Source organism: Pteropus alecto, unplaced genomic scaffold (genome assembly GCF_000325575.1).
Source record: "Pteropus alecto unplaced genomic scaffold, ASM32557v1 scaffold10, whole genome shotgun sequence".
NCBI classification, from domain to species: Eukaryota; Metazoa; Chordata; class Mammalia; order Chiroptera; family Pteropodidae; genus Pteropus; species Pteropus alecto.
In genome coordinates, this window is record NW_006431210.1 from 9375251 (window position 1) to 9399591 (window position 24341).

The 24341-nt window shown below is 39.9% G+C and overlaps 1 protein-coding gene across 7 annotated transcripts in view; it reads left to right on the top strand.

Annotated features, from left to right (window-relative positions):
• Positions 1-24341, top strand: part of STAC (SH3 and cysteine rich domain) — a 124267-nt gene that overhangs the window by 28310 nt on the left and 71616 nt on the right. For 6 of the 7 annotated variants that reach the window (XM_006905755.3, XM_025039291.1, XM_025039294.1 and 3 more), the window contains exon 2: positions 16184-16460. In XM_006905755.3, the coding sequence (XP_006905817.1) occupies positions 16184-16460 (277 nt within the window). The remainder of the gene's footprint in view (positions 1-16183; positions 16461-24341) is intronic. The other variant, XM_025039289.1, reaches the window with a different exon arrangement.

The following is a 24341-nucleotide window of genomic DNA, read 5'->3' on the forward strand; positions in this document are numbered from 1 at the left end:
AGGTTTCTCTTTTATCAACAAATCAGCTCTCTGGAGATAGCTACTTTGGATGCACATTTCATTGGCCAGAACTGTGTCATATAGTCATTTTCAGCTTTAAAGAAAGCTGGACTCAGTGCTATTCCAAATGAAATTGAGATTTTGTATCTATGCTATGTAATAGCTCATAAGGCATAGAATTTATGTGTTACTTAAATTTAGGAGAGAATTTGCCCATAAAACATTGGGTATAGCCACCTTTTTGCAGGTAATTATTTAGAAATAATTTCTCATTTCTTATAGTAATTGAGCTAATCAGCTCTTTGACCATTTCTAAATTAATCCTAGCAATTTATATTTTCTTAGAAAGTTATCCTTTTAAGCCAAATTTTCAAGTATGTTCGTAAAGGATCTCAAATCACTTATATTTGTGATAATACCTCCTTTCTCATTCTAAATTTTGTGTATCTAGTAGAGAGATTTTCTTTTCCTCTTATTAAAGTTTTTCTATTTTAATATTTTTTTCAGTAAACTAGTTCTTCAATATATCTATCTTATAATTTTCTTTAATATCTCTTTTTATCTATTAATCACTGTCTCCTGGTTTCCTTGTATTTGTTTTGTTGTTCTTTTTCTAATTAATTTTTCTAAGTTACATTCTTAGTTCACCAATTTCCATTCTTTCATTTGTAACAATGAAAGACTTCATAGCTTTGGAATCACTCCTGAATACAACCGTGATTATATCTCTTAAATTTTTATGATTGTTATTCTCATTATTATTTTCTGAGTACTCTGAAACGGAAGCTGGTGTGTGTGTGCATGTGCAAGCTAATGAGAAGGTGAGGGTTCATTTCCAGTTGGTTTGATATTTTTACGTTGCTTTCCTTTTGGTTATAAAATTGTTGTTCTGCAGCTCTGTGATCATCATATATAGCCTTTCTAATCATCTGTTTTAAGGAACTCATTGAGGATTCCCTGCTGGTTGCTTATGAGGTAATATTGAGTGGGTGTTTCATAGGCTCTTGACAAGAAAATGTATTTACTGAAGTATAAAGAGCTTAATACTCTTGATTAAATATTCATTATAAATTCAACTGTTCAGATATTTTATACTTTCTTTTACAATGTTAGATTTATCATGGATCGAAGGATATCAGTTAAAGTATTTTATTACTGATTCATTTATTTCTATTTCATTTTTCAGTTTAAAAGTGTTATCTTATATATTCTTAATGTCCTGTTATTTGGTGCATAACTGTTCACAATTGTTTAAACTTCATTATGGATTGTATCATAATGACTAACTTCCTACTCTACCCCACTAAGTTCTTTTAAGTTAAAGTCTACTCTTTACAATATTAATATGGCCAAGCCTTCTTCTTTGCCAGCATTTGTCATTCTCTTATTTAATCTTTAGGAGTTATTTTGGGTTTAGTGGTGATCTTCTAAACTACATTTTAAATTTATTTGATGTGGAACATAATCATTAACATTTACTGTCATATATTTGATTTTCTCTCTGTCATTTTATTTTCTGTTTCTGGAGGTTTTCATGCTTCTTGCTCTTTTCTTTTCTTTTTTTAACTATTCTTTGCTATTTGTACTTTTTTCTAATAAGTTGAAAATTTTTTTAAATACACTAATAGCTACTTTCAAAATTTTTCTAAAACTTACGCAACTAGGTGCTTCTAAATATTAGTATTGAGAATGGAATAGCGCATTGGTCTCCTCCTATATCTTAAATGAGGATAATAAAAATAAGACCCATCTAATAGGGTGGATCAGAGGATTAAAAGATGTTATATCTAAAGTTCTCCAAACAATATATGACACATAGCAAAGGACTCAAATGCCAGCTATAACTAACACCATTATTTTTGCTGTCCTTGTTATTGTTCCTCAATATAAAATGAGGAAATTAGCACAACCTGATTTGTCCTCCATTTCCCCCACCCACTCACCCACTGCTGCTTGGGTTTTGTTAACTACAAGTCATTGTATTTTTATTACTGTTAAAACACTTCTAAATTATGTGTCATCTGTTTCATTAGATATTTATAACAGGTGAATTTTCTTTGTGAACTGTTTATACCATACCCGTCATTTTAACTTAACCGTGTTTAAATTATTTCAAGCACGAGTCCTTGTATGCTTCATATTTTCCATATTTTCCAACCTTCTGTTTTCTCTGCTCATGAATGGTAATTTGTCTAGGTTAAGGATACTTGGGTCATAACTTTATTTTACATAGTTTCACATTATAGAAGAGAAATTTGAAGTAAGTCTAAGGTTTCTTTCTTCATGGATGACCCATTTTCCTACCAGTATGCTTGGATGTCCTTCTTCACTTTTGACGCCTTACGGTTCTGACAAGATACTTTAATATGCTGACAGGAAAAGAGATGTCTCTTTTTACTAGGCTGACCTGACACATGGTGATTCCTTCATGGACAGATTGGGTCTTCTTTCCTCATTTAGCCCAGGAACTCTCTCATACTTGAATAATGTCCCTGCTCTAGTCATTCTGAAATCTTTTTCAGGACCGGACCCAATTTTTTAATATATTTTTTCTAATACTGTCTCCTATGATGATTTTCAAATTATATTTTTGTTCAAGATTCCATGCAAGCTTCTCAAACACCCCACTCATGTTACTGAATAACCTTTCTACAGAGCTAGTCTTTCTTGCTTTTACCTTTAGTTTCTATTGTTTTAAATTTTACTGTGATATTATTGGTTGCTACTTCTTTTCTTAACTCTTCCAGATTCCTCACTTTCTCATCTACTGTAATCCTCTCAGCTTTCTTATTTTACTTTGCAGCAATTTTATTTCTTCAAATGTATTGAGGGCATAAAGTTGAGAGTACATAAAGTTTACTTTGTATTCCATTAGTCAGTATGTTCATAATTCTGTTCTTCCTTTCTTTGTTACCTGAGTGTTATAATCTTTACTCATTTTATGTCTTAGAATATTATTGGTTTGTGTTTTGGTTTCTTCATTTCTAAATGAAAAGAGTTTTTCAAGATTTGGAATTTGCTCCTAAATATAGTGAGAAAAGACTCCTGTGATCACTTTAGTCCTCGTTTTATGTCTTAAGCTAGATGGGAGGTCAGTGTGAGTTTATAACATTAGTCGAATGATGCAACAGCCTCAGGGGTCACATAAAATAAGCAAATAGTGAATCTTCAGTAAATGTTGGCCATTAGCAGAAGCATAATTGTTGATAAATTTGACTCTGTAAAAAATTTAAATTCATCCACTGTAAACATAGTCAGTGAATAAAGTCAAAGATGAATGACAAACTGAGAAGAATATTTGCCAAACAAATGTCAGTTTTTTTATAAATCTATGAAACATGTGCATATCAATAAAAAGTTTTATAACCAACTAGAAAAACTTATTAAGTTTTGAGCATTTAGTTTCTGCCCATATTAATCACATAAATTGGCATATAAACATATAAAAATACATTTGGCTCTACTGACATTTAAGAAATTGAAAGTTTTTAAAGTTCATATACTATTTTTTTTTTACCTATTACCTAAAATCAATTATAACAAATATTGTCCAATGTATGGAGAAAGAGACATTCTCTTATACAAACCAATGGGACTGTGAATTTAAAAATACCTATTTGGCCAAGCAAATTCACATCCAGCCCCATAGCTCTTTGATATCTTTGCATGTGTATGCAAAGATGTATGTACAAAGTATTTATTCCAGTACTGTTTGTAATAGAAAATATATTAGTAAGGATAAGGTTATGCTTCTCTAAAAAAAGAAATCCAACAAATATTCCATGGCGCAAAAAATATAGACATATATTTCTTTCTCACATAGATTTCAAGGTAAACTGCTTAGGTTAGTACAGCAGGGCAGCTGTACTTCTTGTGATCATTCAAAGACCCATTTCCCTCTAAGATATTGCTCTGCCATCCCCTAGGGCATTGTGATAATACCCATGGTTGAAGCAGGATCAACACCACATCCATTGCAGCTAGGATGAAACGGAAGGGAAGCTAGAGCAATCATACACACAGCCTTAGGCCTAGTTTCAGAAGTGATAGATTTCATTTCATTATATTCCATTAGCAAGAATGCAGTCCTATTTCTACATTTATGAGCCAAAAGCTTCGGGAAATGTAATCTAACCATATACCTAGCAAGAAAGTGAAAATGGATTTTGGCGAACAACTGCGGGTCTCTGCCTCAAGAAAATACTAGAAACAATCAGATGTCTATCAAAAGAGGAACAATTAGTTAATCTGGTACCTCTAGTCAATGGAATATTAGACTGCAATCTCCCTTTCTGTTAGACATGTATAATAGAAAGGTCCCAATATACATTGTGAAATGGAAAAGCAAGATACAGAGAAATGTGCATGATGTATTCACCTTCGTGTTTTTAAAAAGGGAATCTATACACTTACATGCAGATATATGCCCAGAGCATTTCTGGAAGAAGCAATTACTACTGGAGGTTTAACTCTGAGTTGAACTAGGGATCTGCTGTGAGAAGAAAGCTTACTTTTCAGCAAGTTTCTGTTTTGTATTGTATAATTTTTTTACCATATGTATGTATCATTATTAATATTGTAAAGTGTAAATATATAAATATAAATAAGTTCTTCCTTGCTTAATACTCTTCAGCAATTATCTATTGCTGTAGATAGTGTCCAGGCTTATTGACACATTTTTCAAGCTCCTTTCCTTTTGAGTCTCTGTCTACCCTCTTATGCCTTGAACTTAAAGCTCCCTTCCTTCTCTGTTCTTCATTTTCCTTCCTTTGCTCACCTGTCTGCCTCAAATCCTCCTACAACAGCCCTGCTACCCAGTATTTTGCTTTATTTGTTTTCTTTTTTTTTTTCCTTTGGCTCACCAGACTGTTTAGTGCCATTAAATTCGTATCACTGGTCTGTCCATGTTTCTCCCAAGTGAAATGAAAACCTGAGGACAAGAGGCATGTTGTCACCCTCCTCATCCCCAGCAGAATGGATGATAAATAGCAGGTAGTCAATAAATATTTGTCGACGTAAAAAGGTTCTCCTACCCACTTAATTTAAACAACATTTATTAAGTGCCTGCATAATACCTCTCTTACGTAGCTTCTCTGCTCCTCAAATTATTTCCAATTCTCTATTTTTGTCCTTTTTATTTACTCTCAACTAATTTCTGTCCCCTCCTCTTCTGCTGTAGTTTAAAGGACCCTACCTTCACATTCAACCAACCAGGGAACAATGAAATATGTTTCAATAAATAAGGGAGTACGTTGGTATAAACTCATGGTTTTTAATAGTTGTATGTATATAGATACAAAAATAAATATAGATATGTGTATAAGCACTTATTCATATATCTTCTAGTTCTGTCCAGTGAGAGAGCCTGATATCAATGACGACCCAGTAGCAATGAGTACATCTAGCACTCAGATGTCAGTTTGTAAGTACCATTCTTCAAAAAAATTAACCAGGGCTGTTTAGAGAGATGGCTGACTGCAAGACTGATCCAGGGAAAATATAAGATAAGACTGGAGAATCCTGTAGTGTGAGAAACTAAGAAAGTGTTAAAAAATAATTGGGGGGTGTCAAAAGAGACAGATGCCAATCTAAAGGAGCTTGTGATAATTTAAGCAACAAAATAAATAATGAAATTAGTAAATTGGAACTCATAGACTAAAGCAAATATCTATTAGTCCATACTTGTAGAAATGAATACCTGAATAAATTAATAAATAAATGGAGAATTCTAGAGTAGAATGCTAACTAATAAATATAGAAAAATACCTCTGGCTTTGTTCTTTTTTCTCAGGATCGCTTTGGCTGTATAGTTTCATATAAGTTTTAGGATTTTTTTTGTCCCATTTCTGTGAAAAAATGTCATTGGAATTTTGATAGAGATTGCACTGAATCTGTAGATTGCTTTGATATGGACATTTTAACAATGTTAGTTTCTTCAATCCATGAGCCCAGAATATCTTTACATTTCTTTGTGCCTTCTTCAATTTCTTTCAACAATATCTTGTAGTTTCCTGTGTGCATCTCTTTCACCTTCTTTGTTAAATTTATTCATAGGTATTTTATTTATTTTTTTGTTTGTTTCCAGAGGTATTACACTCCCCAGTTACAAACTATACTATGAAGTTAGAGTAAACAAAAGCTAGAGTAAATAAAACATTCTGGTACTGCAAAAAAAAACAAAAAACAAAAAAAACCAGGCACTAGACCAGTGGAACAGAATCGAGAGCCCACACATACATGAACAACTAATTTGGACAAAGTCCCCAAAAACATACAATGGAGAAATGAAAGTTCCTTCAATAAGTGGTGTTGGGAAAACTAAACAGCCACTCATAAAAAGAATAAAACTTACACCATAGACAAAAACTAACTCAAAATTGATTAAATACTTTACTGTAGCGCCTGAAGCCATCAAATACATAGAAGAAATCGTAGGTTCCAAGCTTCTGAATATTGTTCTTAGAGATGTTTTTGTGGATTTGACTCCAACAGCAAGAGAAACAAAAGCAAAATAAACAAATTAATATAGGAGGACTAATGGGAACAGAACATCACCATTAGGCAAACACCAGGTAATACATTTTGCAGGCAAGAATCATTAATGGATGTTGAAATTAGTGGGCAAATGTTGAACAAAAAACAGGATTTTTGCATAGTCTCAAAGTATTTCCCCTACATGAAACTCATTGATTACAAAGAGCAAACTAATAATTTTACAGTGGCTCAACTTGGCAAATATCACCTTAACCCATTGACCAAAGTTAATATCATCATTAATGAGACATGTTGACATCAGATACTCCTTAATATACTCTACTGAGAAGAATGCATCGCTTTGTTCAATTCTTACCAGAAATATGTAACCTTAATTCAGTAATGCAAAAACATCAGACAAACCCAAATTAAAGGACATTCTACAAAATACTGGCTGGCAGTCTTCAGAAGTGTCAAGGTTATGAAAGACAAAGAAAGACTGAGGACCTGCTCTAAATTGCATAGACTAAGAAAACATAACTAAATGCCATATGGAATCCTGGATTGGATCCTAGACCAGAAAAAATGACATTATGAGACATGGGCAATTCTAACAATGTCTATAGATTAGTTAATAGTTTTATATCAGTGTTAATTTCCTGGTTGAAAACAATTTATTATGGTTATGTAAGATGTTAACATTAGGGAAAAATAGGTGAAAGGTATGTGGGGACTCTACTATTTTATATAATTTTTCTGTATGACTTAAATTATTCTTAAATAAAAAGTTGGAAAAACTGGAAGTAGGTCACAGAGTTTATCCCTAGGTTGCTCTTTCATAGATAAGCAATTCAGAGCCAACTGACTTGAAAAGGTCAGATTAATTCTCCAAAACCTAATAACTAATATTTAAACTCTGTAGTTTTTTTCCCCTAATTTTGTGTAATTTACCTCTGGGTTTTATTATTATTATTATAAATATATATCTGCAATATTGTTCTTAACAGCATAAGATATTCTATTGCACCATCATTAAAAAAAAAAATAATCCACTATTGTTAGGTAATGAAATTAGTTCATTGCTCTATTTTTGAAAATTATTATTATTATTATTATTATTATTATTAATTATCCAGGAGAAGCAAAGTCTTTGTTGTTCATTTGACAAAGAAAACTTCCCTTATCTCATCTTTAGCTAGATAGATTGTTAAAACCAGAGAAATGCCGGATGAGGCTCCAGAGTTAGGATTCTACTTGCTGCTCTGATTCTACAAGCTGCCTTTAGAGCTGCAAGCTGTTTAATCAAAAACGATTTACTAGGTTCCTGTAAATCTAGGCTTTAGAGGTGTTCTGCAGTGGTTTAAAAATGAAAAGTCAAGGATCATACACAGGGTAGGAGATACACAAAGAACTCAGCATATAAATTGACTTTATTAGCCACTCTTTTCAAGACTTAAATATTATATTGAGTTAGTATAATACAGAATATTAGAACCAGGCTATAGGAAAGGTCTCCAGATGTGGACTCAGAAGTTTATGTTCAAGTTCTGCTCCTGCCAGTAATTATCTAGTGCATATGAAAACAATTCTTAAATAGAGATAAGGAAACCAGTCTATTAAAGGCCTGAACACACTGTGGTGCCCTCAGCTCTTAGCCTTATTTTTCTCCTCTCACACTCTTCTAACATGGTTGGTTGGAATTTTGTTCATTGCCTCTTGACAACACTTGAGCATATGTCATAGCTTTCATTGTTGTTATTATGAATCTCATTTTCAAGTATTCAAAGTTAAGTCCATCTAAAGCAAAATGTTAGTCCGACAATTAACATACTGTTATTCCCCTCATCCCTGCCACCAACCTCCTTTTTGCCTCCATTCACAAACACCCCAGCTCAGGCCTCACCCTTGGGATGAGAACCTACATTGGGAAAATGAGCTGTGGGCCCGTTCTTTCAGTCAGCCTCCACCTTGCTTTTCCTCTCCACCTTTCACATTCACGCTCCCACTTCTGAGTCAATAGGAAATTTTACAAACAAGAGCTCTGGAGGCATCCGTCATGTCCCACTCCGGACAGGTGATGAGCAGAGCAGAACCTTCCCGATGTTCCAAGGACTAACGTGACTGTATTGAGAAGTCTCTGAACCTGTGAAACACCTCAGCCTTCCTCCACATCCCAGAGAGCATCATCTGGCATGGCTTCTTACCTGCACACTTCACAGACCCTCCTCCAACCAGCAATGTCACAGGTCCCTGATCTGCACAGCCTTAAGTTGCCTGCTGCAACATTTCCTCTGGGCCAGCCTTGAAAATATGCACCTAAGAGCCCCCAGGGAATCACTACAGGATGCATCTTCTCTGCTCAAGGCACCTTCAAGCTGCCTGTCATGCTGTAACTGCTCAAGAATATGCAGGATAGTAAAAGTTTTCTGGAATTCTCTGGAGGATGCCGGAGTGAGCATTTTTTCTGGTGGTTAAGTATACTTGACTTTTAGAATTAGCCGCACCTAAATTCATTCTTTTAACATTTACTGAGCACCTATCATATGCCAGGCTTTGTTTGAGGTTCTGAGAGACAGAAGTTAATAGAACAGTAAAAATTCTCTGCCCTCATGGAGGCTATATTCTAGTGTGGGAGGTAGATACTCAACAAACAAGTAAATTAATATAAAATACAAAGTCAGAAATAAATATCATATACCTCCTGAAATTAAAGCGTCACTTTTGCAATATTTCAGTGTGAAAAAATGTATAACCTGAATCTAATTGTAAAGAAACATCAGACAAGCCCAGATTGAGGTATAGTAAAAGACAATTGTATAAAGAGTACAAGACTCTTTAAAATAAAAATGTCACAAAAGACAAAGATAGCTGTTCTAGTTAGTACTCACTAACTGTTGCTTTGTTCATATTTTCATTAACAATTGGTTTTTGCAGAGCCAGGTAGATGTAAGGAGACAATTTCTGACTCGAAGGTGACACTCAGACTAAATCAAACCAGGACCTGGAATGTATTATACTTGCCTTAAAGGACGTCAGGCTGTGGATGGGTAAAGATGTTGATGAGAAATTCAGTCCTTATCATAGGCATTACATTTCTCAAGCTCCCAATATTCACTCTCTGAGTGGGGAGCCATGGGTAAAATATTAGAGGCGAGGGTGGGAAGAACTCTGACAGACCACAGCATCAGCCAAACTTAGAATAAATGAAGTGAATCCGCATGGCCGATGGAGTGTGAAGGGAGCTGGGTTTTACAGGCAATTTGTGGGGACTGTTATATTACATTATGACAAATAATCTATTCCCTTGTCACCAATTGATTTAATAACTTTTCAGGGGGGGGGGAAGAGAAAAGAAGGAGCATTTCAATTGGAGGCATACCCCTATTTTAGAAAATCTGAAATATGAAAAAAGGAAAACATGCTCATTTTAAAATCAAAGATGTAGATCACATATGGGCATTAAGGGGAAGACATTTGCTTGCTGAATGTTCTCTGATGACCTCATTTTAATTCCAAAGCAAAAGCCAGTGCATTATTGGTTTGGTCTGAAACAGCAAAGGAAATGTCCAGAGAGGCGACTTTGTGGTTAACTGTCAACAGGCAGGAAACTAAATTGACATGGTGACTGTGCCTCCTGATTTATGCCTGTGTGGGCAGAGACTCATTTGCTCCAACTTCCCCCTCCCTTTTCCCATATAGTGCAGCCTTTAGATCCTGGCTGAAATGATCAAGCGCAAGCTGCTTAATTAACTTTACGTGCCACTGCAGGATGGACTGGTAAATCGATAGGCATGCCACTACAGTCACCTTCAGGCTCTAACTCTCCGTGTTCCATTGCTCTAATGACGCCTGATTTCTGCTCTCCCCCAATTAACTACCATAGAAGTGCTGTTCAACATGGCAACCGCATGGATTATTGCTAAAATTCCAGCTGGCACCAGGAAGATAAAGCACACTAAGCGGAGGAATTTTACTAAGGAGAAGTCAGGGTGGAAAACCTTCTCATGAAAGTCTGTTTGGCTTAAGGGGCTTTAGAGTTAGAGACCTGCATGTGGGTCTTCATTCTGCCACTTACTCGCCATTTAACTTTGGGTTTCGGTTGCCTCAACTGTAAAATGAGGTAATCTCCTGAAATGGACCCTCTGTGCCACCCTCCCATCCTTCTAGTGTGCATTGATCTCTATTCTCTGAAACAGCTATTCCGTGTCTTCTCTCTCTTCCAGTTTACATCATCCCCTCCCTCTATTTCCCCTTTCCACTGGCTCAGGAGGTAGAATTGTTTCTGTAAACTGCCTCATTGAGCTGAAGTCAGCCCTTCAGTGTGCTGCGTCTCACCCCTTCTCATCTACTCGTGGACATCACTCCCTCCTTTCTCTTCTGTGTCACCAGATTAAAAACATGCTGAAATAATCTTCCATACTTAAATGATACAAAACAGAAAGCCTCTCCGGATGCTACACCCCCATCCAGCGACTGCCTCTTTTTACTAATCCCCTTTATAGCAAAACTGCCCAAGCACTACCTCTGCTCCTGTGCCCTCCAGTCATTCTTTCTTGAAATCTTATGAGTAACGTTTTCACCTCACCACCTCACTGAATCTATGAAGGTCCTGTTAAGGCTAATGTCAAGGTCTCCCAAAGACATTCCCTTTGCTGAATGTAATGGCCAACCCCCTACCCATTATATTATTTGACATTCAAGCTTCATTCGATGCTGCTGGTTATTATCTCTCTCTTAAATCATTTTCTTCCCTTGGATTCTAAAACATCCCTCTTTTTCATCTTTCTTTTTCCTTGCTGGCCCCTCCTCAATTTCTTTGTCCTTAATCTTCTTGAGCTCTAAATATTGGCATGCTCCAGGGCTCTGTCCTCAGATCACTTCTTATCAGTGTCTGTACTCAATACGTAGTGATCTCATCTAGTTTCTTGGCTTCAAATACTATCTATATGCTCATGCCTCCCAAGTGCATTACTGCAGCTTGGACCTGTTCCTTGAATTCCAGAATCATAGATCCAACTGCCTACTTGGCAGCAACACTAGAATTCAAACCAAGCATTTTAAACTTACCCAAAACTCAACTCTGATCCCCACCCCACTCCCTACACCGACTTTTCTTCCTTTCAGTAAATAGTCCCTCCATTCACCTAGTTGCTCAAATCAAAAGGCTTGAAATCATTCTCAACTACCCTCTCCCTCATATTCTACATTCAACCCCTCAACAAACCCAATTGGTTCTGCCTTCAAAACATGCCCCATGTCTTACTATATTAGGCCAAGCCAAAATTACTTCTCGCCAGGATAATTGCAAGGGGGTCTCTCAACTGGTCTCCCTGCTTCCATCTTGCTCTCCTATGGTCTTATTTTCCACACAGCAGCCGGAATAGCTTTTTAAAATAAGAGTCAGTCCCTATCACATCCCTGCTCAAAGCCATCACCCTTAGGATAAATTCCAAAACCCTTGCCATGACCTGCAAGTTCTATATGAAGCTGGCCCTTGACCTCTCTACTCTCTCTCTCTCATTTCCCTGCTCCAGACACACTAACCTCTTGGTGCTCCTCACAAACATCTACCTTGTTCTCTTGTAGGGGCTTTTGCCCTTGGTTTCCCCACTATCCAGAATGCTCTTCTCTAAAGTAGCTAAACTCTCACTTCCTTCATATCTCTGCTCCAATGTTACCTGTCAGAGAAGCCTTCAATTTCCTTCATAGCCCTTATCCCTACCCAAATTTATATTATTATACATCTTTTTTACATTATTTATTTTCTGTTTCTACCCACTAGATGTTAAACCTTAAGGGGAAAGATTTTACTTTTGTCACTGCTGTATTACTAAAGCCAAGGGCTATGTCTGCCTCACAGTAGTCACCCAATAAGTGTTTATTAGAGAATTATTTTAATAAGTGAATGAATGAATGATCTCTTACTTGTAGAGTTGCTGGGATGATTACATGAAGTAAAGTATTTAGAGTAGTTTCTAGCATATAGTAAAGTTCTCAAAACTATCTGTTTCTTTTACCATTATTATTATAAGTAGAATGGAGCTGGGTTGTGGCAGTGATGTGTGGAAGCTAACCATTTTGTGACATCTGCTATTATCAGAGTTTGCTTCTATTTCTGCATTTTGTATGTTCTCATTTGGCCTCTGCTCTTTTAGGGATAATTGGAGAAAGCATGTTCCTTTGAGCTCACTGCTCAGACTCGTTTAACTTGTAGGCATTTCTTTTAAACTGTCCACTTGAATAACAAATGTCACATTGGCTTCCAAGGCAGATTCTCTAGCTATAGAGGCAGGCAGGCGCCAAAGGTCTCTGACACAATTTCCAGCCACATCCTTCAAGGCAAGAAAAATGTTCCAGGTTTCTTGGCATCAAACTAAACTTTTGGGGAACATAACACACCATGGAAGGGTTTGAAGGAAGCACATGAGCACAGGAGGGGGACCAGACTGCGTGTACGTAGGCATCACCCCAGCACTTCCCCTGCATTGGCAGCAGAAGGCCATACAGTGATGTCTGATACTCCCCTTTGATAAAGAAAGCATGCACTTTTGTTATTTGAGATATATAAAATAAAAGTGATAGCTCCCAAAAGTAGATTTGCTTTCCCACTCCACATCCCTTTTCTCCCTCGTTGACCACCGGAAGTAGTTCCATGTGCCTGGGTGCGATGGTAGCTCTCCTCTAGCCCCCCATTCAACCTCTGTCAACAAACCAGTATGAGGTTTAGAGGAAGGCGGATTTAATTTTGAAACTTGGTCTTTAATCACATAAGCTGTGTGTGATGTTGGACAAGTTTCTCAACCTTTCTCAGCCTCCGCTTCTCCAGGGGAAAATAACAAAGTCTTTATTGAATGATTGGGAAGATGAAGAAGGATCACCTGGTGAAGCACTCAGGCTAGCTCCACAATGCCAGCTCCTTCCTCCCCTCTTCCACCCTATCATCCTCCTCTGTTTGTATCACATGGAATTCTCAGCTTTCTCATACATTATCCTCTGCAACCTTCACAAATGTCCCCTGATGTAATCAGAGTAGGTGTTATTGTTCTATTTTTGAGACAAGAGTAGCCAACTTATTGAACTAACTAAACTCCATGGAGGAGAAACAGAAAATGAGTTTATTTTTCTATACAATGGTATTTGTTTTGATAAACCTCCCTTCCCTGGGTTTGCATAGCCCATGACAAAGTATTGGCAGATTCCTTAACTTCCTGGACACTTTATTTAAATCCGTCTAAAATAAAACTTCAATCTCACCTCCTATTTAAATCTCCATTCCTCCAGCACCAGGCCGATGTATAGCGGGAAGGACTTGAAGTGTAAAAGATGTGTTCTGCCTCTTTGCTGCTTTCATGTCCTCGCCTCAGTTTCTAAAAGTGATTGTTTCATGCTTGCCTCTAACTTAGCTTCTCTGGAGACAGAGGGTCCTTTTCAAAATAAATACTGTTTCCAGGGGCTCATGACTCCATTCTCCTACGTCGGTCAGGATGCACTGGGTTATTGTATAGTAACAAACAATTCCAAAATAACTCAGGAGCACCTCCTTCCTCCTTCTTCAACAGCTCCAGCTCCTCTGGTGGGTTTGGGCTGTAGGGCAGATGAAAAGAGACAAGAGAAGAGTCTTGGCTGGCCCACTGTTTCTGATCTGTCTATGGAGGCTGTTGCTTCTCTCACTAGCCTTTTCTGGCTGGTAATGTCCCATTGCTGGCCCCAGTGGGGCTTCTCTAGAGGGCCCTGCAGGGCCTCACCTTATATGGCTTCCTGAAGTGGTGAGTTGGCTTCACATGGCCACAGCCAACTTCTAATAGGCAGCAAAGTATAATCCCACCACGTGCCAGGAAGGTGGGGAGAACAGCATTGTGTTGTGTGCACACGACTGATACCCAACTTAATGTTAAATGGTCAGTCACCTCTTTAGTTGGTGGTTCTGTGGGTTGATAATTTGAGTGGGACTCAGCTGGACAGTTCTTCGGGTCTCATGTAAGTGTCTTCAGTCCCTACAAGGAAGCAGGTGGCTCTGCTTCTGGGGTCTCACTTGAGTGATGGGAGGTGACTGGACCATGCATCTCTCATCATCCTTTAGGCTAAGTTGGGTTTGTTCATATGGCAGTTTGGCACATTTCCAAGAGAGATGACAGAAGCATGCAATGCATCTTGAGGTCTGGGCTTGGAACTGGCCTAAAGTTGCTTCTACCACTTTATATTATTGGTCAAATTGCCAAAATCATCAAGATTCAAGGAGTGGGGAAACATGCTCCACCTTTGGTGGGAGGAGCTGCAAAGTCGCATTGCAAAGGAGAATGGGGACGAGGAAGGGTAGAGAACTATGGCATTCTTGCAGTCTACCCTCAGCAGTAAAGACCTCCATATCTTCCTGATCTTAGATAGAAGTTGGTGGCGGTGGTTGCGGGGAGGATGGGAGGTGATGCAGAGGTGGCTAGGCTTGGCAACTCCAGATCAACTCACCTTATATGTCCTGTAGGGGTGTTTGACCACACTTGATTCGGGCCTTTATTAGAATAGAGTGCTTAGCACCTTTTTGCCTGCAGTTTCAGGCCATAAACATTTATTCCAGGCAACAGGCCAAGTCCCCGTGGATATTTAATTACAAAAGGAACTATCTGAAAGGCAAAGTGACCTATTGCAGGTCAAGCAGCTACTAAGTGGTTTATTTCTTTTTTCTGGGCAGAGGGAAAACTATGTACTAAGGGCTGGTAATAAAAATGCATGATAAACACTAGAGACTTTTAAAAGGCCACTGTGACTGGGGAGGGCAGAGCAAGGTGGACAGTGGTACACGCTCTCATCAAGATCCAGAATTTGCCAGTCCTTGGAGCCCATGGCAATAAACTTTTCTTTAAATTTAAGAACAAAAGAAATTTCGTGAAGAAATTTAAACAACAGCCTCAAAAGCTCACATCTGTGTTTCAAAAAGATCCCTCTAGCTCCAAATCGAGGACTGGATTGGGGGTACAGATTGGCCCAAATTCAGACTTTTGGAAGTCGGTACTTTTCCAAATCCATTTTGGTGCCTCTGTATGAGTCCCAAAGGCTAACGAGAAATGGTCTAGTTTGCCAAATGGCCAAAAACAAGCGGCAGGGCAGGAGGAAGAGCAGAGAAAGTCAGACAGATAATTCCACACTGTGTCCGCCCCAAACACACACACACACACACACACACACACAGAGGTACACACATATGCAGATTCCTTATCCATATGCTTCAGACCCAAGCAGGCTTGAGAGTTTCCGGTTTGTGTTCTGTGGATAGTTTAGCCAGATTGATTCTGAGTTTGACTGTGGCTTCTACCGTTTTGCTGTGTATAGAGACAAATGGCCGGTAAGTGACCATAAGAAAGAAAGGCCAGCAGAAGCCCCAGCATTATAGACATTGGTGTCAAAAACTCAATGTTGTGGGATATTTTAACAGCACGTTGGTAGGACCTCAAGGAGGCAAGAAAGAGAAGCAGGGGCAGAAGCTAAGCCAATGCAGAACCTCTTTCTATAGTCTGGCTTGTCAGGGGATAGAGTGAGCAGCTGCCGAATACCCTCAAGCCACTGACATCACCCCACCTACACAGGGACATGTTTGAGCCTTCTGGGGGCTAAGGGTGTCAGTGGGAAGCGAGCGGTGCGTGGAGCGGACCCCAGCCTCACAGCATGAGTCTGCACGACTGATGGTAAGAGAGTCTGTTTTGTCATTGCATTGCAGCTCCAGAAACTAAAACGATCACTTTCTTTCAAGACCAAGAGTCTGCGGAGCAAAAGTGCTGACAACTTCTTCCAGCGAACCAACAGCGACGTGAAGCTGCCAGCGGACCTGCTGGCTGAGGTCAGCCCCAACTCCAGCCCACTCCCTGCCCCCGGAAGCCTGACGTCCACACCCACCAGGGCTGGTCTGCATCCGGGCAGCGGCAAGGCCCATGCCTTTCAGGAACACATCTTCAAGAAGCCCACTTTCTGTGATGTCTGCAACCACATGATCGTGGGTAAGCCTATCCCCTGTCCTCTCCTCCAGGTCCCAGTGCCCTGTGAAAAGCCAAGGGGGAGTGGTATAGCACGGTTCTGGTACCCGCAGACAGACTTTGTGCCTCAGAGATGTACACACAGGAGGATTGCTTGGGTGTGTTTTGGAGAAACAGTATTTGTGAAAAGGTAAAGGAAGCAAGACTGGGCAGAGGGAGAACCTAGGTTGTGCTACAGTTGTAACAAAGCCCTCAGTGGATTCCCCCAGGGGTTCTAGCCCTTGAGATAGTGTAACTTGCATTGAGACTGAAGATCTGGGACTTCATACCCCTGCATCACCTCTTGCTGGGTATGGGCAGCCCCTGGGCAGGGGACATGATTTTGAATAAAGCAGTTTTTTTGTTGTTGTTTTTTTTTTGTTTTTTGTTTTTTTGGCTGAGGGCAATTAGCAGAGAGGGAATCAGGGGGAGGCAAAGACACTGAGCATTTGGGGATCGAATGCTTCAGCTCTGCAGGGGGATCGGAGTGCCACATGGCAGCATCCACTACATGTGTGTGGCGATGTCTACCTGGGGCAGCCTGGGGAAGGGCCTATCGCTTGGTGAATTCCAGGTGAATGACCCAGATAGGCAGGTGTGGGAAGGATGATTCTCATATGAGGGGACCTTGGGGAGGTACTGAACCAGGCAAGAAAGGTGATTCAGCCAATATTACAGCTCTGAACCTGGAAAGAACTCACTTGTGGTACCTCAGAGAAATGGTGATAGCCTGAGAGTCCTAGGGTTGTACCCAGATGAAAAGAGTGACCTGTGATGCCTCAGATAAAAGGAAAACGTAGGCCATTCAGAGCCACATGCACAGAGATTCCTCAGTTCACATTCTTCTGTGTCTCCTGTGTCAGAAACTCAGTGACCAAATAGACGGAGGGAATTTGGTGGGACTCAAGTGAATTTAAACCAGTGGTTTCAAGAGCAGCAGTGTATCCTGGTAATTGACCAGTCACCACAGAACATGAGGAAAGGAAAGGCCAATGTCTGCTCTCAGGGAGTGTGAGGATGTACCCCCACCCCCAATCCCCTGCCAACCTCAGTAGGAGAAGCTGAAGGGCAGAAGCTGGAATCAGGAGAGGAAAATAAGGCTGAAAATCAGCAGATGCAAGGCCATCCAGTTGTAGATTATCTTCCTGAGATGGTGCTAATACCTCAGATGTGTAGCTATTTGAATGCTTAGAGTGCCAGGAAGAACAGAGAGGAAAGGGATGTGAGAGACAAGTCTTCTCCACCCCTTGGTCCCCACGCCAGGCCTATGCTGTGGCTCCTAGTCGCTTATAGCCTGGACACTCAGCTTCAGGTTTGACAATGAATGCTTCAGAGAAGAGCGCTTTTAAAGTCAAGAGCCTTAGATAGTCAAGCTGGGGCCAGAGCCCGGTATGGCCCTAGGCAAAAAGCTAGTATATGTTCTGCTCACCTTCCAGCTCCTCTCACCTGACAGATGTCCCTCCTTCTCAACCCCGCATCTCCCCCTCAGAACCATTTCCCTGTGGCCTGGCATCTCTTCTGAGTATGACAGTTATATCTCATTTATTGAGGGCGTTAGGGGGTTGGTGCTATCAGGAAAAAGGAGAGGGAGAGAGGTGGACGGAGCAGGAAAAGAGCTAAACGAGGACATGGTCTCAGCTGGAGTCTCTGTCAGCCTGACCTGCGGGAGCTTTGGCACATGAATTGCACTAGTCGGTCCTACCTTGAAGCCAGCCTTTTATATCCTGGTATCAGTGGCTTTCCCTCCTGTTCCCATGACAGATGCCATTTCATTACCCATTGGACAAGGTGGCTTATGATCTGTTGAAGAAAATTTTCTGGAGAAAGGGGTAGCTTGAGTCATTAGCAACCAGTGTACATACATTTCCTGCCAGTGTATTAGTGGTTTTTTGCTAGTGTAACAAATGATGACAAATAGTGGCTTCAAACAACACAAATTTAGTACCTTAAAGTTCTGGAGGCCAAAACTTTTCCATAGGTGTCACTGGGCTAAAATCAAGGTGACAGTAGGGCTGCGTTCCTTTCTGGAGGCTCTAGGGGAGAATCTATATTCTTGCTTTTTCCAGCTTCTAGAAGCTGCTGCACGTTGGCTTGTGGCCCCTTTCCATGTCCAAAGTCAGTAGTGGCAGCTTGCATCTTTCTCACATTGTGGTCCTGACTCTCCCTCTTTCCAAGGACCCTTGTGATTACACTGGACCGACCTGGATAACCCAGGATAATCTTCCCATCTCGAGGTCACCTGGTCTGCAACCTTATTTCCATCTGCAACCTTGATTTCCCCTTGCCATGAAGCATAACATATTCACTGGTTCTGGGGATTAGGACATGGACATCCTTGGGAGGCCGTTCTTCTAGGCAGGCTGTCTAGAAGAAGAGAAAACCTTGTACAATCAGAAGAGAAAACCTTGGCTAATCACAAAACTGGCTTCTGTTGATTCCTTTCCATCTGACTCTGACGTCAATCATGCAATGGTTGTATTTCAGCTGATGGCTTTGTAATGTCACATGATGAGAGGCCTTTTCATTCAAACTGGGCAAAGAGGTACCTTTCTGTTTGGTGCTCAGAATGAGAGAGCAGTGACCCATGTTTTGCTCCTGACTATTCTTATGTCGTAGTTAGCCCTTTCCCTTGCCAGATAAAATGAGGTGAGGGAGTGAGGATGGTAGAAAGACCATGAGCATGGAATCAGATGGCCCGAATTTGAGCCCCGTGAGGCTGTGTGACCTAGTGCCAGCGACACTCCTACTCTGAACCTGTGTCCTCATTTTACATGGAGATGATAAGACCGCTCTCAGGTTTGTATGGATTAGTGAACTGGAAGAGGAGAAGTACCAGGCATCTAGTAGGCTCTCAGTAAAGGGAGCCCATTGGAGTTGGTATTATTATTATTAAAAGAGAAAATAATCATTAGTCTCCTTGAGACAAAGAAAGATATTTGGAGGGTAAACCAAATTAGTTTATAGGAAAAAAAAATTTTTTTAACTTAATAGGCATAAATAATGAAAAAATAATGTCCCGATAACCACAAGTAATTAGTCTCTCATCATCTACGTAGCAATGTTCTGCATACACCTTAAGCATCATCTCTAACTCTGCATTTAGTTTTTTGTGAAGGATGGACAAGCAAGTGGGTGTTTAAAAGAGAGTGTTCATAATGCTGCATATAGTATGTCAAAAGAAATTGTGAGGAACCCTGGGAGTTTGATGTGGAAAGACTTAGGATGTGCAGCTGTGTTTTAAAATGCCGTATTGGAAGAGTCAAGAGACCAATTCCACATGGCTTTAGAAGGAAGGTTTGGGAACAAGAGATAAAGTCAAAAGGCCAATTTCCGTGAGAATCTAATCATTTAACTGAAGCACTTGACCTGTAATTGAATGGCTTGCCTTGTGAGCAGCGTGTGGTTTAACTTCTGTCGGGCATAGTTTGTCTCGAAGGTCTTTTCTTATTTAATTATCTTATATTCTTTGAAATGAGACTTGACATGTTTGTCGCTTTCCAAAGAGGCCAGTGTCTGTCATCATTGAAACTGGACAGATCAGTGGTTTCCAACATGGCCAGGAAGGCAAGGTTCTGCAATTCTCTTTACCCCTGACCAAGACCCAGGTAAAGGGAAGGATATTCAAAATGGGGGGCAATGTCAGCCCCTCTTATAACCATACATACAAGGCCTGTCCTCATTTTCAGAAAACCATTATCTACTCACTTTCTCACTTTCTATTCATTATTATTCATGTTCTTTCTTCAAACAGGCCACATTTAGAAACAGTGCTTGTGTGAATCAAGGATTCCAAAAACAATGCTGCCTAACGAATATTCTAAAACTCCAGCGCTTAAAGTAGCTTTCTTTTACTCCTATTTAGGCATCTTTGGATCAGCTGGGGTTTGGCTGATCCATACTCAGATCAGTTACTTCATCTTCTCTCTGTTTCATATTTCTTACTCTTTCCTTGGACCAGTGGGCTAGCCATATCATGTCCTTCTCATGGCAAGGACAAGTGGAAGCCTACAAAGCCTATTAAGGCCTTAAATTGGAGGTGACTGTCACTTTTACTGGCATTCCAGCAGAACGTAGGCCAATCCCAGGTCGAGGGATGGAGAAATATACTCTGCCTCTAGTAGTACGGACTACAAAGCCACCTGGCAAAGGGCCCAGGTACAGAAAGGGATGAAGAATGGAGTAAATAATTCAATCTACCACAGTACCGAGAATGGTCTCTGGATTGCTAATCCTTTTAGTTCAGTAGATTCTGCTAGGTCATATCCTTCCACTTTACTTCTCCATCTGGATGTGACGCCTAGCATCTGACTGCGAGCACGGTGGGGAGGGGTTCTCACTGTGTTCCATGTTCAGAATACTTAGGCCATTTGGCCTCCAATTTAGTTTTTGTGTCTGCCTTGCTAGTAGCTTCTGAGTCTGACGCCTCACTTTCAATTTCTACACAAATTTCCACCGGGCCTTTTCAAGGCAGTGCTATTCATAACCCTTAAGTAGGTGATGACAAGTCTATTTTAAATCTCATTGTGACCAGCGTGAAAAGACAAACAGAATGTGTGTTTTTAAAATGAGTAACGAAATGAGTTCACCACTGAGGAATGTCACAATCATTGCCCTAAAGAGGATTCTAGGTATACCTCAAGTACAGCAATAATTTTGAAAGACTCTTTTGAAAATTACAAAAGAAAACATGCCCTGTGCTAAAGAGAATTGCGCTATACTTAATTGTGATACTCTTACCACAATTAAATTTGTATTGTAGCTGCCCTTTTATCTTAAAAAAGAAAGAGGGGAAAAAAGTAGTCAACAAGACTTGCTGCTCTATTCAAAGATACAAACAAAGTAAACCAAACAGTAGACTTCCTCTTAAAAAGGGGTGGGGGGAATTAGAGAGGCAGGAGGGAAGGGGAGAGAGAAAAGGCAGGAAGAAGGAAGTAAGGGGAGGAAGAAGAATGAGGTGAAGTAGAGCCGATGAATGTTTTAACTTCCTGAAACAATGCATAGGCCTTTCTAGTCAGTGAGAGTAGAGCACGGTTGATCTGTTCCTTTTCTCTTTCTTTCCTCTTCAAACCTAGCCTCTTGTCTCTACATACATCACTTGAAGATTTGTTTCTTCGAGTCACAGGTCATCTTCATATTCTGAATTCTAGGAAAAGACCACCTGCTATTATCCTCTTAGAATGACATTTTAGAAAATATATTAAAGCAATTTTTTTTTCTACTTTCTACTGAGAACTAAAGGTTATATAATAATGGCCAAGAAAAATCAAATCTCATTTATGTAGTTTCTAGCTGATGGATATTTCTTTAAAAAATAAAAGGAATCTGGCATCCTCACTGTCTAGGATTTCTGAGTTAGAATGGACACTGGGAGTTAGGTTCACAAGGCCTCACTCCGGGCCTTGCCTGACTGCCTGTGCCTTGAAACTGGAACAGCTATACATTTGCCACAAGAAAGTGACCAATAAAAGTAGACTAGGACCTCAGCCTCATCCCCTGACCATCTGCTTATAATTTCCTTAGCTGTTTCACTCTGTAATTCATTCCCTATTGCCAGCTTTGCCCTTGCCCTTGCCCCTGACACTTGAGACTGCTCCTCCCCTACAGACCTGGTTCCCAGGCCTATTAGGTTAAGCAGGCATGTGGCATGCCTTCCTGCCCATCTAATCTTGCCTCCAAGACATTTTTTTACCTTTCATGATCACTCCCTTAGACTATCCCTTTCCAGAAAAATGTGGTCGCCTATGAGCCAAAGGTAATCATTGAGACCCATGAGAAACAGGCAGTCAAGTGTGCTTGTCAACTCCCACTCTGAATGTCCCACTCTTTGAGTCAACAGGACTCAAGACCAAGTCTTAGACTAAGAGAATCCTCTTGTTCTTGATTGGATAGACATTCTGCCTCCACCAGGCACATCTGCTCTTGCCATGCTTAGGCCTTGGCAATGGGAGCGAGGGGTAGGGACCTCATCCTCACTGTGCATCTTCACTATGCATCAACTAAACATTTTCCATCTATGACACTCTGTCTTTACATTGAATTAACTATCTACAGTGACTCATTTCAAAAGAGCATTGGATTTCCTTCTGGTAATCTGCATCTCATTGAAATTTCAAAGAATTGAACAAGTCAACATGTACTAACTAACTCAGTGCATTAGTCTACTCCATCAATTAAGGTTTTTCTAAGGGACTCCATTCTTCTATTTACTACCAGATACCTTGTTTCCAAAACTATTTTTAAATCAACTAGATGTTTTTAGTTGATGTCCACTCAGAAGACACAGCATATTAAATGGGCTCGTATTTTCTATGCAAATATTTAGCAAAACAGATTTCACTGCCTAAAATTTCAAGTTTTCTTATACAGTCAATGTAGAGTCAAAGAATTATTAACTCTCAAACTTTCCAAGTATAAACCACTGGGAAAATAATAATGGCTTTGTCTTAGGCAAAAATACCTGAATTAGGAACTAAGATAGAGATTCTTGTGAACATGGTTTGTTGTGGGGAGTGCCTTCAGGAGAAGGGGAATCAGAGAAACGGGAGGGTCAGGGGAAGGAGCTAAGCAAGGATGTGATCTCAGCTGGAACTGGCTTCAGACTGGTCCTACCCATGGGATGCTCTGGAACACAGGATTATACCACCTAGTAGTCTCACCTTGAGACAGAGAAGCTGGCCTGTGCTCTGGAACACAGGATTATATCACCTAGTAGCCTAGTAGTCTCACCTTGAGACAGAGAAGCTGGCCTTTGTATACTCCTGTCACTTAGCCATTGACTATGGCTGTCTCCAAGAGGCAGTGGGGTGTGACACCCCAGGCAGAGAGGACCCCATTTGGCTGAGAACAGTTCTCTGAATAAAGGGCACCCATGGACTCTTACAGCATCTAACACTCACTGCCTCAACATGATAAATAGATCTGGACAAGGCACTAACAGCATCACTACATCTATAAACATACTCTAATGCTACAAGATGCAATATAAAAACATCCTCCACTAGGAATGAATTTAAAATGCAGATGGACCCTTGATAATGTTGTACAAATAGCATTGTGTTGCCATTGTAATGAATAATATAACATGAGGAAATATTACATTACACTGAGTCCAGGACCTCTCTGCTCTCCTCTTGTTAGAACGTTAGTTTAATTGTTTCCTGACCTATTTTGACCTCATCTGATTGCTCAAAAAGACCGATAAACCAAACCTTGAATGGAAAAACACTCTCTCTCTCACACACACATACATATATACATAAAACTAAAAAGACAAAGCTGTGTTCACTAAACAATGAAGTTGTAAATTCACTAATGACTTATTAAGACTTGGATTCAGGTTCAATGTCCTCAGAAAACATTGTACGTAGCACCTTTCAATTAAAGGGATACAAAAATACTTTTAAGCAAGCATCTTCTGTTGGTTTTCTGAAAATTTATTCTTGCTGTCAACTACTATTCATTTTAAGAAAACTCTCACTGAAAATTACCTAAATAAAAAAGTAAACCACACTCCTTCCAGCAAAGATGGAGCAGAAATGGATATTGGTGGGCTCCAAGGAAGGAAAGATCTTAGAGTCTCACAAAGAAATGGAAGTAATACCTGTTAGGGGCTTGTTATGTTCTGGGGAAGCACGTGGGACCTGCAAGTCATCGCTTTGAAAATGTAAAACTCTTTGACTGCTGTCACAAGAGAAGACAGGACGAAGGGAGGTAGAGAGGACTGCCCATGTTACCATATTTCTCACCACTCTCCCTCAGACACCCCGTTCCCTGTGGAAGGTTCTAATATTGTTTCTGAGCCCATTTTTCTTTGCCCTAGTGTTCTGCTGTTCCTTCTGGAACATCTGGAGCGCCCTTCCTTCCTGC